Source organism: Echinops telfairi, unplaced genomic scaffold (assembly GCF_000313985.2).
Source record: "Echinops telfairi isolate 266 unplaced genomic scaffold, ASM31398v2 ScPeMD7_3533;HRSCAF=4204_1, whole genome shotgun sequence".
Taxonomy (NCBI): Eukaryota; Metazoa; Chordata; class Mammalia; order Afrosoricida; family Tenrecidae; genus Echinops; species Echinops telfairi.
Window position 1 is genome coordinate 16,560,227 of NW_022107432.1, and position 19,105 is coordinate 16,579,331.

The following is a 19,105-nucleotide window of genomic DNA, read 5'->3' on the forward strand; positions in this document are numbered from 1 at the left end:
TGATAGATAGATAGATGATAGATAGATAGATAGATAGATAGATAGATAGATAGATAGATAGATAGATAGATAGATAGATAGATAGATAGATAGACTTAGATTTCCAGAGGAGGAAATTTATGGGGTTTGGCTATACATTTCTGTATTTAAGTTCTATGGGATAAATTGTTGAAGTTGAAATCCACTTTATCTCATAGCATCTCTGTTAAAAAATCCCCAGTATAGAGAAAAATGTTTACCTTCGTGAGCAGCAAATAATAATAGTATATCACATTTGTATTGAAATTCGTATTTTAAAAGGAGCTGTGTGTTACTTTCCTTATTTTAAAAAGAAAAATCCAAAACTTAAAAGAGGTTGAATAGCATCTTTTATCTGCTATCACAAACACACACACCACCGCCACCACCGCCACCACCGTTTTAGATCCAGATTCATAGCTGTCCTGTAAGTCAGAGCAGCCTTGTTCTCTTACTGTTACATCTTACACCCAGAAAGGCTAGCAAGTTCCTTTGGGCTAGTAGTCCAACACTTAATGCACTGTGCCCCAATGGCTTTCTTTCCCAACCATCACTAAACAAAACCTGCTGTCACTGAGTATCATGACTCATAGTAACCCTGGTAGGAGGTAAATATGGATAATATTGGTGTCACCATTTTATAGCTAAGTAATTAAGTGACTTATTTGTAACTAGAGATTCAGTACTAGAATGCTCTGATACAGTTTGAATCAGAATAGTATACTATTCCTGTTACATCTAAAATCATAGGATGAGTCAATTTCTCAAAAGGACAAAATAGTCTTGCTCCCCACTCCCCCTTTTTCTTTCTGTCTGCGTATGTTTTCTGATCAAAGCTGATGAGGTGCCAGACCCTGATTCTGGAGTCAGAAGTCAATTTTCAGGATTCCTCGGGGTTTGGTTACTTTGCTCCCCTTGCTGCCCTGTTGCACTCCCTTTGCATTTCACCCCACTCTGGGCACACTTTCCGTACAGTGTCTCCAGTGCTGTCCCCTGTAGCGCTTTGGGTCAGTGAGGGAATGTCATGTCTCCTAGTGGGGAAGGCCTTATGGTCTTCTGAGCATTGCTGCTCTGAGCAGGGATGGCGTCCCTGGGGGCTTGGTGGGCCATTATGAGGTCCTCTCTCTCTCTCTCTCTCTCCCTCTTAAGGTCCTTCATCTAATTCCATGGGCCCCGACAGTTCCTTGTTTCCATAGCACTCTGCTTGTTCCCAGTCTCTCCAGACTGCCCTCGTTACTCCTTCATCCGTTCTCCTCTCACCTCCATGTCCTTGTTCTGTTCTAATTCCACCTGCAAAATATGTACTCTTTTCCCCGATCTCTGTCAGCCATTTATCTAGACATTTACCTCTACATTAATTTTTAATTTTTTCTTTGCTTGACATTTATTATTATCATTACCATTATAAATATTACCATTATGACCACCCTTGTATGCAGTGACTGTCACCTGAGAGTCTGGGTGCGCACAACTTCAAGTTCACATCTTAATTTTCACTGACCTATAATTCCAATCATAGTTGCATTATCTTCCTAAATCATGAAGACCTTTTGTAATTCCTTCCTTAAGTCTACTGATGTTTTCTAAGGTCAAATTTCTGAAAGAAACACACATCAGAACTCACCCTCTGACTCTATCTTTGACTTTCAGGCAGGTTCATACCACAGGTGGTGCAGGCAGCCCGTCTGAATGTGAACCCCTTGCTAATGATCACTTCTTACTACGTAAAGCCAGCATGTTATTTATTATGTGCATTGAAGGATATGTAGAATACAAATAGATAATGGATGTTGACTTTGTTATATTTTATGCCTTAAAAATCTTATTATTATTAAGAAATATAACAGATTAACCCAAGAGTAACCTGGGTTTACTCTGCACCATTGCCCCCAGAAAGAATATGGTGTGAGTGTGGGGGACTAATGTGGTCAGATGTTCATAGTCATCAGGAACGTATTCTGACCTTAAAAGGCTGACTGAGCATTTTCTGAGACCAAACAAAAGTGTAGCAAGGAGAAGTTATGTATTGATTCCATAAATGTCAGAGCACATCTTCAATAAAACCTCAAATAAAATGAAGCATCAGCGCAAGTCTTGGTGACCAGAAGCATGGGCCCACCAGGGGGAGAAACCACAGGAATATTAGTGAATCTATCTAATATTCTTATGTCCCAGGTCATACAACTGTTGTGTTTGTTGGGATAAATTGAATTGCCAAATATCAAGATCTGATTGCCTTTTTACTGCAATATAATGTTTGCTTCTCTCCTTATAATGTATTTAAGCTCTCCCAGAAATATGGCTCCATTTACAGCATTCAGATGGGTCCAAGGAAGGCAGTGGTGCTCTCTGGCTATGAGACAGTGAAAGATGCCCTGGTTAATCATGGTGATCAGTTTGGGGAACGGTCTCAAGTGCCTATATTTGAAAGACTCTTTGAAGGAAGAGGTAAGAAACCCTAAACTTAAAATATATCACTTGATTAAAAGTATTTAATCATGTAATCACATTTGTGCTTTATTTTTTTCCCACTATGTGTAGTGCACAGGTAGTTTTCAATTTGATGATTAACTCAATGAAACAAAGCTACTTAGGAGAAAATATGTCCTTTTCAGATTTTATTCTCATCATACATGAAAAGTAATTTTTTATCTAAAAATACGATATGCATTTTACTAGGTGAAAGTATGATGTTAGATAGCAGAAAATACAAAAACAAAGAAGAGAGAGGGCCCTGGCTTAAAGAGCTTCCAGACTGACAGTAGACATAGATTCATGAAACAATGCACTGCGGGTCCTGTAGACACTGAGCCATGTTTTCACTTGGACAAAATGGATGCATCGGTTCAGATGAGTCTTTGCTAAAGGCCTTGATGAAATCCAGATACTCTTAGTTGATGGCATTTCACTAATCTGATAACTTTTTAAAAAATGGGAAGTATTTCAGTCATTAATTATTTTTTAGTAAACTAATATTGACTTTATTAACCTCCCTATAGTTTTATGTTGCTACAACAACCTTAGTGAAAAAGCTCTCCCCACCCTATCATCCTCAGAAAAGACTAATTGGACAGATACTCTGTGAGAAAAAAGCAGTGGCAGTGAAGTGAGTTTGAGGGATACTTTATGTTGTCAGCAGGCCTTTCTTTAGATGGAGAGGCGCACGGGTGGCGTAATGGATTACACATTAGGCTGCTAACCATGAGGTCCTCAGTTCAAACCCAACAGGTGCTCCTCGGAGAAAGATGAAGCTTTCTGTTCCCATCAAGATTTATAGCCTTGGAAAGCCAAAGGGCAGTTCTCTTCCTCTAGGTTCAATGTAAGTTAGAATCAACTTAATGGTAGTTAGTTTGATGTTTTATTTCCTTAGACGCATAGTGCACATGCATATATTAAAGCCTCTAAGGAAAAACCTGTATAATTTTACTCAGTCAATTTTTCTCCACTTATTTGTCCTTGGGATAGTTTTTTCTCTTGCCAATCCCATAACAACTCCTGATGTCAGCAGTGAGGAACAACAGCTTGTTCAAGATCCCTGTTTTGTAGTTTTCCGTATTCATCCCTCCAACTCCCATCCCACCTTCTAGAACTGGGACACATTCTTATCTCCTGGCTCTGGCATATCTGCTAGTTTCCATGATAACTCAGATATTACTGACTAAGTTTATGCTTCTGCACAGATTGTTTTAATATTTATTTCACCAGGCTTTATAAAACTGTACACAAATTATTCATCTGAGAAATCATGTACTTTAAAAAAATAAGTTGAACATTTTCAAACCCAAAACAAAACTCACTGCTGTCAGGTTGATTCTGACTCATAGCACCATAGAGAACAGAGTCGAATGACCCAGGAGGTTTCCTGTGTTGTAAATCTTGACGGAAACAGTGACACAGCTTCCTTCTACAGAGAAGCTGATGTGTCCTAGCCACACCTTTCAGTTCGTAGTGGAGCACTTTAAGCACTCCATAACCACTTCATTCCGTACTCCAGACAAATTCTGCAAAGTAAAAAAACATCAAGGGTTTGGTTATGCACAAAACTGTTTAGTAGTGTTAGTTATGTCACCTTAGTAAGAGTAAATTAAGTCCAGCTCTTCATAATGCTGAACCAATGTTTTTCAAAATTCCATGAGGACTCACTGCTCTTTAAAAAACTTAGTAACATCTACAGGTCCTTGTACACTAATACTGGAATGATAAAATACAAAATTTTTAAAGATAAAGATGACATACTTTGAAGAACCAGAAATTTGAGGAGACCAGAAATTAGCTCACCAGAAACCTGGTCTGAGGTAATAGCAGCAACTCTGCAAGGCTCAAGCCCTTCCTTGTGGACTTTACAGAGAGACTAACAAGCCAGCTACTACCCCATTTCTAATACCCTGGTCTTTTCTAGTTTCCTGTTTCTGGTTATAAATCAGACTCAGATATTCCTGCCCTGTGCCTTGTGCCTCGGTGGAGAAAAAGAGAAATGTGATTGGAGGGACAGAAACACAAAGATTAACTTCATTCTCACCACAAATGCACAATGTGGCTGACCTTGGCAACTTTGCCTTCACTTATTTTTCTAAGGAAATTCCCCTTGACTGATCAATATATCCCACCCTAAGGTTTTTGGTGTTTCAGCCATTTACAAATTCGCATATTAATTCATTGAATACATACGAACGTGAGTCAAAAAGTGTTGCTACCCGGGGACCAACTCATACATGCACAGGCTTTTTCAAAACCAAACTTAGCTCTGTGTGAATGGACCCTGCAGACGACTTCTCTCTGCAATACACATGTCTTAGTGACTCTTTACGGGCATAGTCCACCCCGTCCCTCTTCCAAACCTCTGACCTTACAGTTAGCAGTCCAATGACTGCCACTAGGACTCCTATGTTAGTCTACTTGCAAGGTTTTAAAGAAAAGGGGCATTCAAAACGGGGTTTCCCAGGGCGTCTGCCGGGTCAGGTAAATTCAAGATAGAGAGGTCCGCCCAGAAGATTATTATGCCAACTGTTTTTAAGAATCTTAAAAGGAAACACTTGATAGACTTTCTTTAAAAACATAAAATGATTATGGGGGTTATTAGAAATAATTTTTTGAAAGGAAAAACTTCCTTGGCGAGAAAAAGACCTGGAAGTTGTGCCAAGGGATTTTCTTTTAAACCTTCACCCCATTGCACTTGCTCACCCTTCACAAACAGGGATTGTCCTGTAAGACTTTTATTGGAAATCTTATCCCATGCACCATACAGCCCGGATTGTACCCTTTCAGACGTCTTTTACTCCCCAAACTCATAGAACAGAACCCTTTTGGGAAGGGGTGTAGATATGGAAATACCACTGAAAGAAGTATCTGGACATGGATGAAGGAAATGCTGAGAAACAATAGCTGAGCACTTTGATATTCTTGTTTAACCAAGGTTTTTATGATCTTGTAACAGTGCTTTTTACTTACCCTCATATTTATGGAGCACTTGCCTGGTGAAACAACCAATACTTTTCTGGAAATGAATTCTTACAGCACTAGGGTGGACACCGGAGTAGACTCATTTGTAATGATTTCTTTCTCATGTCTCCTTTATTTTTCACCTGGGTCTTGTGTGTAAGGAAGTTGAATTTTCCCTTACAAAAGGGAAAACCTGTTCAGAAATTCTTTAACTATATTGGCGGCCCATTGGGATAGATAATGGGCTGCTACGAGCAAGGTCAGCTGTTCAAGTCTATCAGCTGACAGAAAAATGAAGCTCTCTGCACCCATAATGGTTTATAGTCTCAAAAATCCTACATAACATCAATATTTGTCACAATTCACGCAATGGCGGGGGGTTTGGTTTTAGCACAGTGTACTCAAAAATGATTGTTAGATTAAGCATTTTTTATATTACAAGGAATTACTTTCTCTCATGGTGAAAACTGGAAAAATATGAGGAGATTCAGCTTGACCACTTTAAGGAACTTTGGAATGGGTAAGAGGGTCATAGAGGAAAAAATTATAGAGGAATGTCAGCATCTCATACAGAACTTCAAGTCACAGAAAGGTAAGCGGACTAATGTAAAAAAAGAAGCCAAATAAAGGTTTGTTTTCAATTCTTTATTTTGGAATATCAACATTTAATACTTGCTTGATTTTGACTTTTTAAGGTTATCAGATCCTCTCTACCTCTCTGTCTGTCTCTCTGTCTCTCGCTCTCTGTGTGTATACACACTCACGATTATAATTATAGTAGATATATGTATATAAGGAAGATATGTATATCCATCCATCCTTATGGCATAAGATTGTTGCACACTGCTGTCATGCCAGTTTATCTCCTTTAATTGATAATTCCTTGCTAATAGCATTTTTTAATTTCTTGAAACAATACGTACAAGTATATGTTGTTTTATGTCCATTGAGGCATAAACTGACTGCATGTGTGTTAGTCTGGGTAGACTTGAGAAACAAATCCAGGGAGGCTCATATGTGTTTACACTCATTTATATATAAATATATATGAACAATTGAATATTGAGAAAATGTCCCAACCCAGTCCAGATCAAGTCCATCAGTCCAATATTAGCCCATATGTCTGATACCAATCTATACAGTCCTCTTCAGACTCACACAACACATGCAATGATGGCGAATGCAGGAAGATCACAGGACAGTGGGTGGAAGTCCTGTGGATCCAGTGGTGTTGTAAGCATCTCAGCACTGACAGGGGTCTCTGTGTGGCTCCTCTGGCTCAGTACACTAGCATGACAGGTAGGTCTCGCAGAGAATGTGCACGTGTCCAACGAGCTATTTATCTCCTTAGCACCTCCAAATGAGGTCATCAAGTGACTACCTGATTGACAAGCTGGACTCCACCCCTTCATTCTGAATCCTCAAATTGTCTCCAGAGTATGAAACTACTACAGCATGTATATCTGTGGTCCCATAAAACTTTTCTGTTAGTTGTTGTTTTAAGGGAAGGCATCTGTCCTTTTTTTTATTGCTTTCCTTGAATGGTTTTAAATACCCTCTTCCCCAATCAATGAGCTGCTTCCTCCTTCCCCTTCTCCTGGCTTCACTCATTCACCAGCAGTCAAGCAGACTTTCACTCACAATACTAGGCAGGACCTTCCTGGATTCCTCTATTTCTGCCACAGTAGCTGGCTACAATGTCCAGCCTGGGGGGTGAGCTGAGAGGCTTGTGGTTCTCGGAGCCATCAGCCATGCCTGCAGGTCATCAGGAAATAGCTGTCCTAGAAGCTGGCAACTGCTAAGGCCACCACAGCCCCACTCCCAGAGGGCGAATTCCCTCCACCCACCATCCTCTGCACACCAGTGTTCTCTGCTCCCATAGCCCTCTCCTCTCATGTACACAATTCATCCTGCACCTGGTGTGTGTGAAGTCCCAATCTGGTTTGGTCCCAATCCCAATGACAGCATAACCTCTGCCAAGCACATCCTGCAAGGATGGTCTTCTGTTTCCAGTGGCTACAACTCTCAAGCTTTGTCTAGCAGATCTCCAGAGGTTTTGAATATAACAGACTTTATGGAGATTTAACTGTGAATTCTATGCAGACTGCCTGTTTCCAAGAAGGTGTTTGCACAATGATCAAATTTAATAGCATCCTATTTCACGAGATAGTAAGACATTGAGCCACACACTTGGACTGATTTCCACATTACCTATAATATGCTACATGAATAAATTCAAAATCTTATTTTGATCTTGTTCCACTTGTTTCCTTATAAGGCTAAGCTCATTCCTTTTTAAAGATGAGCTCCTTTGAACATCATTTTGCCCAATAGAGCAATTAATATGAAGAGAAATGATCTGCGGTATACAAACTGGAGATGAATGAAGAACAGTAACATGGCATTTGGGTTCCAATCCATTTGGTTCCCAGCCTCCCCTTTAAGATGGGTACTGATATAAAGACAGAGTCTAACAACTGCATATTCTTTACTTAAAAGTAAATAGTCACCCACCAATAAGTGTTCAACGATGCTGAGAAATATTGGACTTAGTAGCAGAAGAACCTGAAATAAGGAAGAAACTTGATGATGTTCATTAAAACAGAACCACTTGAATCATCTAGATGCCCTCTTTCAAACTTGAACACAACTTATCCAGTTGAGAAGCTATTTTTCCATATACTATACAAACACACAAATAAAACATCCCCTCCACCTCACACATTTTTAAAATGTCTTTAACTCAGCCAAGTGCTGGCTTTCTTTGCAATACAACCCTTTCTTGTCTTTATGGCAATCTTTAGCTAGGTTGCTGGGTAGTACAGATGGTTTGTGCACAACCCCTTACCAAAAGGCCAATGGTGCAAAAAGATCCAGGAGTACAAAGGAAGAAATGACTGGGTATCTATTTTCATAAAGATCACAACCAAAACAAAAAGCAAGATCTTATGAAGCAGTTCTAGTATGTAACACATGAGGTTATGGTTAGTTTTAACTGGACTGTTGGTGGTGCTGCATGCTTTTTTCCCCCCTCGGTATTATTCAAGGCTTATTTACATATTGCTATCTGTGCTAGGCCAAGAAACAAATCCACTCTTTTATGTTTAAGAAAGAGCTTTATTAAAGTAGGAATTATGTATCAAGAAAGCATCCCAGCCCCTTTCAACTCACGTCTATAAGTCCACTACTAGCCCATAAGTCCCTCTTCAGACTCACATAGCACACTAGGTGGCCTGTGATTACAGGCAGAGTCCTGTGGATCCAAGGTTGGTGGAAACATGGCAGGGCACCAGCAGGTCTCAGGGTCAGTGGCAGAGTCCCAGGAAGCAGGAAGTCAAAGGGGGAGGGGGGGGGAGGTTTTCCCAGTTTGCTCCAGTTATCTGAAAGCCACACCCCCAAAGAGGCATCATCAGGCTGTGACCTGATTGACAGGATGGGTTCCACCCTGACACTTTTGTATCTCTTCAAGTTGACATAAGACCATCTAACTACTGCACTACCCTTGAAATGCACAGTCATCAGTAATCACTTTCTTCTATGAAACCCTTTATTTTACCGTCTGTGGCAATCAGTATAGAGCAGACTTAATTCTATGTAAATATTTCTAACTTGATTAATAAACTATGTTCTAGGAAAGCCTTTTGAGATCAAAACAGTACTGAATGCTTCTGTCGCTAATGTCATCGTGTCTGTGCTGCTTGGGAAACGTTTTGACTACCAAGACACCCAATTCTTGAGACTCTTGACCTTGATTGGTGAAAATGTGAAACTCATCGGCGGTCCTGGAATTACGGTAACTGTATCTTTCCTATCTCGTTTTAGCTCCTCTGAGGGTCAAGGGAAATAGTTCAAAAGGCCATGAGTAATTATTTAGTTTTTTTAAAGTAGTCGTTTCAAAACTATACAACCTCTGAAACAGCATACAGGCGGAAAGAGATGTTGACGTGCTTATTTATCACATCTGAAAAATTCTCCACCACAAAATACTGTATGAAATATTTCTTAAATATTTTGGTATTGTGAGTCACACTGATAAAGAATTTGTTATATAGCTAGAAATTCTCATGACCACCCATCTTTTATCTACACCACCAGGAAGGCATGGAATTTGCAATAAGCAATTGAACGAATAAGTGAAATTCAGTTTTAAAAAATCACTCAGGAAAGTAAATTTTAAAAAGGAAGAGTGCAAAATATAAAAAACCAAAAAAAAAAAATCTCAATATTGATTCTTCCCCATGCACATTACATTAGTGCTTTCATTCAAATATTTTTATTATAAATCTGAGTGATGAATTCATTATCTTCTAAGGTATAGGAAATAAAAACCTTGCCAAGTAGTTCTGATTTTGATCAGCACTACTTGCAAAGAACCATACCACTTTGGAGTGATTTAGGCTGTTATTCTACATGGATTAATATAAATGCAGGACAATGATAACTGTAGGTGCTTGCGAATACTGTAATATTCAAATACAAAGACTAATTTTAGGAGCGACCTTTGGCATTTAGTAAGTCATTTTGAGGGTCATGAACACTTTAGAGGTCAGATTCCTTTGAGGATCTGAAAAAACATACAGACTCCATAATAAATGAAAATACAAATAAATGCATACAATTTAACAAACAGTAAGGCATTTCTTGACTTTGAGGAGTGAGTGAATATTAGCATAAGTGACACCGCCCTATGAGGCTGAGAGCTAGTAAGTCCAGTTAAGAATTTAAAATGTTGATCCTAAGTGAAACATGTAATGATAATCTTATTTTTATAAAAAAATTTTAAATAGTCTAATTGCTTTCCAGGAATCACCTGGGGTTTTCCAAAACACTTGAAGTTATAGGAAATAGTACTAGAATTCTTATGCCCGCCTTGTCTCTAAGTAACTCTACTGTCACAAGCTAAATATACAAAGGTGCTCTAAGTACATCGAACTTATTGTAAGCCATAAAATTATTTACTTCAAGTTACTTTGCTCTGATAAATGACAGAACTTCATTGCATAATTCACTCAATCATTGTCAGTTGAAGTAGTTCAAGTCCATGTGAAATTTCCATAATGCTTTCAGAAGTAACTGGAGCTCTGGTTGTAAAGTGGCTACACATGGGGCTGCTAACCTCAAAGTCAACAGTTCAAAACCAGTCTCTCTGCAGGAGAACGCCAAGGCTTTCTCTTCCCACAGAGAGTCTTGGAAACCCACAGTAACAGTTCTATCCTCTCTTCTAGGGTCATTGAGTTGGAATTGATTGATGGCAGTGAGTTTGGTTTTTGTTTTATTTTTTCAGAGATAATGGCGTCATCCTAATCATACACAGTATGTATGCATATTTAATTTACTTTGTTGTTATTTTTATGTACTTATTTTTTAGCTTTTCAATATGTTTCCAGTTTTGGGGTTCTTTCTACAAAGTTATAAGACAGTACTCTGGAACAGAGATGAATTGTTTTCTTTTATAAGGATGACTTTCCTAGATCACCAACATAAACTTGACAAAAATGATCCAAGAAGTCTCATTGATGTCTTTTTGCTCAAACAACAGGAGGTAAGGTTGTTTTCTTTAGGAGTTTCCTTAAACTAGTGCTTATTACTTAATATACTTAATAATACTGCAAGGAAAAAAACAGAACAAAATGATCCTTTCAAAGAAGAAAGATAACTGGATTCAATTAATGAGATTTAATCTGTATACTTTGAAAATGTTGAGTTATTTCTATGTTTTACATCAATTGCATTCCATCACTTTTATTATCATCCTCTGGAAAAACATGATATATAAAGAGTTCAAGATATGTATTAGTGTTCTTTTAGATCATCCTAAAACCCTTGGCAAACCTAGGAAAGATGTTTTTAATACCATTTACGTATCCGAATTGAGACAATCAAATCACTCACTTAAAAATTATTATCAAATCTTTTTCAAGTGGCAAATAGTCATTCTCAGTATTACAATTATTCACCATTATTAGAACACAGGATGTATTTTCATTTTCAAATTCTCCATAACCTTCTTATAATGCTAAAAAATGGATTCTATGCACAATGTAATATTTCAATTTTTTAAATTCAAGTTACTTCTAATGTTCTTTGACATGAATTTATTCCATCAATGATGGTTCACTTTCCTCTTTCAGGAGAAAGATAAATCCACCGAGCATTTCAGTGATGAGAATCTGGTGGCACTCGTCAGTAATTTGTTTGTAGCAGGTACGGAGACCACATCCACCACACTGCGCTGGGGAATTCTACTTATGATGCGGTACCCCGAAATTCAGAGTAAGTATCCTAAGACTGACAGCATTGTCTCAGTGGGAGAGAAATTGTAAATCTCTTGGACAGAGAAAAGCACAATTCTATAACCACACTAAAAACACAAGCCCAAAAAAACCCAAAAAAACACAAGCCAAGCCCATTACCATAGAGTTCATTCCAACTAAGTCAACCCGGGGGGTTTCAGAGTAGAACTGCTCCATGAGGTTTGCTGGACTGTAAACTTGACTGAGCCAACTGCCCAACCTTTCTTCCGAGGTACACTTGGGTGAGCTGAAGCCACCAAGCTTTAGGCTAGAAGTCAGGGGTAAACTCTTTGGGCCACCAGGTATGTCCTATAACTACACTCAAAAGCCAAACCCACTGCTGTGCAGTAGCTTTTTGGCTCATAGTGAATCCGTGGGATAGGGAAGAATCTGTGGGATGTCCAAGACCAAGTCATTCTAGGAATGGAGTCTCGTCTTTCACATTAACTTCAACAAACACAAACCCACACCATGGCCACTGAGTTGATTCTGACTCATCACTGACTCCCATTGTCAGTTCTCATCTATAGAGGCCTGATAGGATGGCATAGAACAGTCCCTGTAGTTTCTGAGGCTGTATATCTTTAGGAGAGCAGAACGCCTCCTCTCCAGTAGTGGCTCATCAGTTTGAACCACTGATCTTGACGGAAGTAATCCAATATCTACCGAACATCATCACCGGGGCCCTTACATAACTAACAAACCAGAAAAACTCAAGCCCACTGCCATCAAATAGATCCCGATTCATAGCAGCCCGATAGGGTTCCTGAGGCTATACATCTTTCTGGAAACAGATAAATCTAATCTTTCTCCTGCAGAGCACAGGGTATCTGCAATTTGTACTCTTGAGGATAGTTTGTATCTTTAGATTTCGTAAGTTAGTCAATGTTGTTCTCTAAGCAACCCTCCTGAGATGGTCTGAAGGAGATGTAGGAAGGGAAGCATTGGGGGTGGAAGTAGTGCAGAGAAAAGGGAAGCCAAGGAGTTAGGGAGCATTGGGTTTTACTTTCACATTTTTTGAAAATGGAGAAGACTGTTCAACAAAGTCTCTTATCCCACACCGTAAACACTTACATTCCATTTTATCCAGAAAAAGTCCGTGATGAGATCGCCAAAGTTGTTGGATCCGCCCAGCCTCAGATTGCACATCGAACTCAAATGCCGTACACGGATGCTGTCATTCATGAAGTACAGAGATTTGCTAACATCCTGCCCACGAGTTTACCCCATGCAACCACCACCAATATCACCTTTAGAAATTACTTTATTCCAAAGGTAAGGCTATAAGACTGCGGTGGGAGGGGTTAGGGAGAGGGAGTGAATGTCAACTCTCAAAATCAAAGAAGCACTAAAATGAACAGCCCATGGCAACCCTGGCCCACCCCTCTTTCCTTCCCACTTTCTTCCCTCTCCCCTTCCCAGCTTTCCAATAAACAGCGAGGTTAGTTGTGTGATGGCAATTGTGCTGTGGAACTTTATCAGATTTTCTTCTTCTTTTATAATATAATTGAGGAAATAGCTTCAAAGAGTTCAAGCCATTTGCCAGGATTGAAAATGCAGCAGGTAAGGGGGTCAGGATTCCAGCCAGGGTGTTCCATGCTTTGGATTCCTGTACTTTCACCACCGCCTCTGTGGGCTGCTCTGCCTGCCTCACTTTCGTCCTCACACCGAGCTCCCTCCTGAGTTCTGGATATTAAAGGCATTTAGATGCAGCCCTCTGACTTCCCCTGGTAAAATGAGGAAGTGTGCATTTATATTTCCTAAACCAAACTGAAGGTAGGAATTGGCAGAAGGTCAACTATACCCATAGTGTATTACCAATTTGCAATAGACAGAGGACATAATCTTGCTTGCTGAAAGTGAGGACTTGAAGTCTTTGTGGCTGAAGATCCAGGAACATGGATTCCAACTCAATCTGACAAACCACCGACTCCTCACAACTAGGTCAGTGGGTAAACCTGCCCCACGGACCTCTGTAGAGTGTTGCAAAGCAAGGATAGCACTTTCAGAACGAGGATGCACCTGATTTAAGTCATGATATTTTCAATGGCCTTATAGGTGTGTGAAAGTTGAACATTGACTAACGAAGACCAAAGAAGAATCAATGCATTTGAATTATGGTACTGACAAGTAATATGGAAAGTACCATGGACTTCTAACAGAACAAACGAGTCTGCCTTGGGAGAAGAATGGCCAGAATGTCCCTTAGAGGCAAGAATGGTGGACCCCTTGTCAGAGGAGATGAGTCCCTGGAAACAGACATCATGCTTGATAAAGTAGAGGGGGAGAAATATGGACGAAGACCCTCAACAAGAAGGATTAACACTGGCCGCAACAATGGGCTCAAACATAACAACAATGGCGAGGTTGGTGCAGGACCGGGCCACCTTTCATTCTGTTGTAACACTGATTCCTTCCCCAGCACCTAGAGCAACTTGTTCTGGGTTCCCCTCGGCATCGTCCCAGGGTTCCACTGAGGATTCCCTGTGAACAAACAGGATGACTGAATTCATTTTGAAGCACACGCTCGGAGCACATGTTAAGCACTCTTGGATTATGTTCATTAGATTAGCAGCTGAGACGAAAAGCAAGCAAACAAATTAATATCAAAAACAAAAGTCAATAGCAACCTCACCAAAGAAGTACAAGGACATTGTGATTGCGTAGGGTTTTCATTCCGGCAGTGAGCTCAGCAAAGCATTGTGCTAGAGTTTGCATTCAAAGAGATGCAACTACCTCGCTGGACAAAGGTCACTCAGTCTCGTTGAACCAGAAAGTCTTCTTTCTTGTGAAACAAAAATAACCCAACACAGCTGGATGCTGATGAGAACGTCAGTGTACAATGTCTATCTAGTACACATAATTGCCACGCAAAGAAAGTAAAAGCAGTACGCTTTCAAACAATCACTGGCTTTTACAGATGCATACAACAGTTAATCAGTCTTAAAAAGCCTTTTAAAAGAGGCAGCTGGCATTGACTAACCAAGATGAAGAGTAAAATTATTTTGCTTGATTTTTGTTTTTGTTTTACTGTTCAGAACACCTTTCCTTATACACTCACTGCCATCCAGTCAATGCTGACTGGTGGTGATTCTACAGGTCAGAGGAAAACTGCCAGGTGGGCTTCTGAGACTGCAACTTTTGACGGGAACTGAAAACCTTATCGGTCTCCCTTGGAGCAGCCGGTAACTTCGAACTGATGGCCTTGCAGGTAGCACCCATCGTATAGCCCACTACACTATCAGGGCTCCTTTCAGGCATGCTTCCAATTAAAATGACTTTCCTTTGATGAATTTAATTCATTTCAGGGCATGTGACAAGCGTTGGAAGCAGAGTAACTTGATTTTGAGAATTTGTGCAGGTTGGTGTCACCTAAAGGTGTCCTGGTGGCGTTGTGACTGTGTTCAACAGCTAACCAAAAGTCAGCGACTGGAACCCACTAGTCACTCCGAGGGAGAAAGAAAAGCGTCTTTTCTGCGAGGATGATAACGTTAGACACCCGAGGACAGGCCAGTCTGGGTCTCTAAGAGTCGGATCAACTCAAGGACAATGCGTTTAGTTATCTGAACTTGTCCACTATGACAGTTCATAAATGCAGAAGAGCAACATTCACTGAGCACCAAAACCTGCCAGGAACTCCACAGGGTCTTTCATAGGTGTCCTTGATCCTGTGCTCAGAGTTACCAAATGATCACTATTTAACTCCCACCATACAAATCTAGAGAATTTCACCCAAAATCAAACAGCACGCTATTGTCGAACAGAAACCACAGGCCTACGTAAGGATATCTGCCAAGCTCTGAGGCCGATGCTCATGTTTTTGTTTGGTTCTTTAAGTAATCAATGCATTGTTGTTGAGAATACACAACAGAACATACACAAATCCAACAGAGTCTGCGCCCAGAATTCAGTGACGTGGTTTGCCTTCTGGGAGTTGAGAGGAAATGCTCACCCTGCTTTTCTGAAGGGTTCCTCTGCCATTACAAAAAACTCAGCGTTCCGTTAAGTTTCCCATCAAAGCTTTGGAGCTGCTGCTGCCAATTTGACCCCACACAGATCTTCAAAGACCGCAATACTCCAGGAACACACTCTTCACTGATTCGTCTGAACTATCATTTGGTTTTGAGAAGACTTCAGAGGGTGTTTTTCGCTTGTGGATGAATCTTTGAAACTATCGCCCTGAAATAATCTTTGAACCTTAAGTACTGGTGAAACCAGTTGCCATCAGGTTAACTCCAAATCATGGTAAGCCCAGGTGTGTCAGAGTAAAACAGTGTCTTGTTGGTTTATTTTTTAGAAGTAGATTGTCAGGTCTTTTATTGATTTGTTTGTTTCTATATTTATTAATTCATTTTGAGGCACCGTTGGATGCACTCAAATCTTCAGCCTTGGGCTTCATAGCTGAGTGTGTTAACCCTTTGTGCCACCCAGGCATGCTTTTTTTTCATTTGGTACCGAATAAAACGTTGTTCAAGTCAGTGAACGCTGAATTCCAAGCTGGGCCTCTTCTCCACCTTCACTTTCTCTATTTCCTGACAGAGCACACGACTGAAAAGCTGCCAACTGAGACCACAACATGTCTTTAAAGAACCACAGGCCAGGAAGGCACTGACTCCTCTCTGTCACTAACGGCAGTTTTCTTCCTAGGGCACTGAGGTCATCACCTTACTGACTTCAGTACTTCGGGATCAGACACAGTGGGAGAAACCCGAGGCCTTCCACCCTGAGCATTTCCTCAATTCGAATGGGAAATTTGTCAAGAAAGACGCTTTCATCCCCTTCTCAATTGGTAAGGTAGTTTACCCAAGACAGGGGAGGTTTGACAAATGGGGAGAGGTGTGGCCTTGCCTCATCACTGTGGCTTTGCCCTTTTGCATGTGGCACTGAACTTGGAAAATATAAAAGTGTGAAAGGGGTTCTTCCCTGTCTTTAGCATGGCGACAGAAGTGCTGGTATCACACTGGACTGCTAACTAAAAAGCCAACAGTTCAAACCCACCTGCTTCGGAAAAGATTTCTGGCCTTGAAAACCCAGTGGGGCTGCTCTACTCTGTCCTCTCGGGTCACCTCATTGGGTGACAATGAGCTTTGATTGGGGGATATGGCAGGAATCCCTGGAATCCCACTTTCTGAAGGCATCTTTGGAGAGCTCTTGGAGCTAAGGCTAAAGTAAGGCCTTGGGAGTTTGAAGAGAAAGTTAAGTAAGGAGATTGTGGGCAGCCAACTTCACCCCAAACAGAAAAACTCTTTTTTAAAATTTGTAAATCCCAGTGGTTTCCTTAGGATTTGGGGGAGAGGGTATACATGGGTAAATTTCTATTGGTATCGAATTTTAAAATGAGAGGAGTGGCTATTGAGACACTAGTGGTTCAGTAATAAAAGTCTCACATTCCATAAAGGAGACCCAGCTCTATTCTAGCTCACAAAACTTATGGCCCCACACATTTGTTCAGTAGCTCTGTGTCCCACTACGATGCTGAATAGGTTTCAGCAGCACTTTCAAACTAAGATCGATGAGGAAGAAAGACCTAGTGATCTATTTGTGAAAAATCAGCCAATGAAATCTTAAGGCTCACAACGGTGCCCTGGACAATCAATTATAAGAATAGTGCGGGATACAGGAGTGGAGTTCTGTGTCCAGCTTTCCATGTGACACGCATGCATGTAGGGGGTCTTCTCAAACTGGCAGACTGAGTCCAGGAGTCTCAACAGAGATAAAATGACTGGCGCACATACACCAAAGTAGCAGAAGCCTACAATTCTCATTGTTGTCTAGATTGTTCCTGTCTTGGGCTGATACGTTCTAAAACCCGCCATGCCCATCTCTGCAGGTCGGCGGATGTGTGCTGGTGAGTCACTAGCCAGGATGGAACTGTTCCTCTTCTTTACCAGTCTCCTGCAGAAGTTCACCTTTCAGCCACCCCCAGGAGTCTCCCATCTGGACCTGGACCTAACCCCTGACATTGGTTTCACCACTCGCCCGATGCCTCACCAGCTATGTGCTCTGCCCCACGCTTAAGCTCTGCCTAGGTTCTGTAGCTCCAGTTCTCCTTGTTAGCTTAGGGTCGTCAGTAGAGCCTTCTTTCCCCCTGCATTTCGCTAGCCAGACATTGTGCCAACCACTTCTGCATTCTTTAAGCCTGCATGAGCCTCACCCTCCAAGAGCATGTGCTTCGCTTACAGTGCCTTGAGTGTGATAGCCACTGTCGCACAAACAGGGCAGCCAGCCCCCAGAGCTGCAGTTCCTGTTTCAAACCATTGTCTTTCAGAGAAAACTCTCCAAGGGACATGCAAAGTTCAGGAACCAACCAGTCATCATCACGGAAGAAAATTCCACTGTTAAGTGAGAATCATACTATGTAAACATTGATCTCATTCTGTGTACAATAACAAAAAGAAGGGGCGTGGTAACAGATTAGTGGGTGTGTGAACAGGAAGTCTGCTGAGGCCAAAAGTGCAGGTGCCTGCGCCTCACATGGTGGAACCCTGAAACCCACTGTCCCCACATCTCTGTGTTCACTGCTCCGAGGGCCCAGGGAAGGCTTGTGCAATAGACTGCATCATCAGGATAGAGATGTTATTACCAGGTGCCTTGAAACACCAGCATCTTTGCCCTTTATGAAATCAACTATACCTCCCAATCATTAATATCATGCTTCTGCTCAACATATGATCTCCCATCAAATATTTTTGTGGAGATTTTTAGAATAAGCCAAATTGAGAATAAATATGTACATTTATGCAAGTGAGCATATTACATATGGAGAATAAATGTGTTTATTCTCCATTTGACTTATTCTAAAATGGAGAATAAATCTAAGTATTTATCTAAAAGACTTCTTGGTTGAACCAAATGAAAACATAATTGATAAAAGAAATGGGAATTATTGACCTTAATTTATTGTTTCAAGAAAAGCATTTTCTGGGTTGCACTTAACACAAACCTAGAACTCAACAATGTATCAGTTAATTCTAAATCCAAAGTCGATCTTAGTGGATTATTCCCTGTTTACACAAGGAACAAGTGGAATAGCTTTGATCAGAAATCGGGAAAGTTGATTAGTTTAAATTCCTCTAGTCCTCCATTTTTATGACTTTATGACTACATATTGGCAGTGTCCTTTACCTAGTATATTTGGTACCTGGAGTGCAGAGCATTTTTGACACCAGTATCAAAAGCATTGTGTTCCACAATAATAATAAAATGAAACAATAACGTTGATTCTTTAAGTACAGTCTCATGTAGTATTGAAATGATTTCTTAGTAAATAATAAATGAACTTCAATAAAACAAAGCTATTGCACAAGAAACTACTAAATCATACCAGTGCTTTGATGTTTTATTCTGCCCCCCCC

At 40.5% G+C, this 19,105-nt stretch overlaps 1 protein-coding gene across 1 annotated transcript in view; it reads left to right on the forward strand.

The window, feature by feature from the left end:
• Positions 1 to 17,768, forward strand: part of LOC101663451 (cytochrome P450 2K6-like) — an 18,659-nt gene extending 891 nt beyond the window's left edge. Inside the window, exons 2-9 of the mRNA XM_004696566.1 lie at positions 2,304 to 2,466; positions 5,900 to 6,049; positions 9,090 to 9,250; positions 10,826 to 10,999; positions 11,589 to 11,730; positions 12,841 to 13,025; positions 16,398 to 16,539; positions 17,581 to 17,768. Of these exons, the coding sequence (XP_004696623.1) occupies positions 2,304 to 2,466; positions 5,900 to 6,049; positions 9,090 to 9,250; positions 10,826 to 10,999; positions 11,589 to 11,730; positions 12,841 to 13,025; positions 16,398 to 16,539; positions 17,581 to 17,768 (1,305 nt within the window). The remainder of the gene's footprint in view (positions 1 to 2,303; positions 2,467 to 5,899; positions 6,050 to 9,089; positions 9,251 to 10,825; positions 11,000 to 11,588; positions 11,731 to 12,840; positions 13,026 to 16,397; positions 16,540 to 17,580) is intronic.
• The last annotated feature ends 1,337 nt before the right edge of the window (positions 17,769 to 19,105 follow it).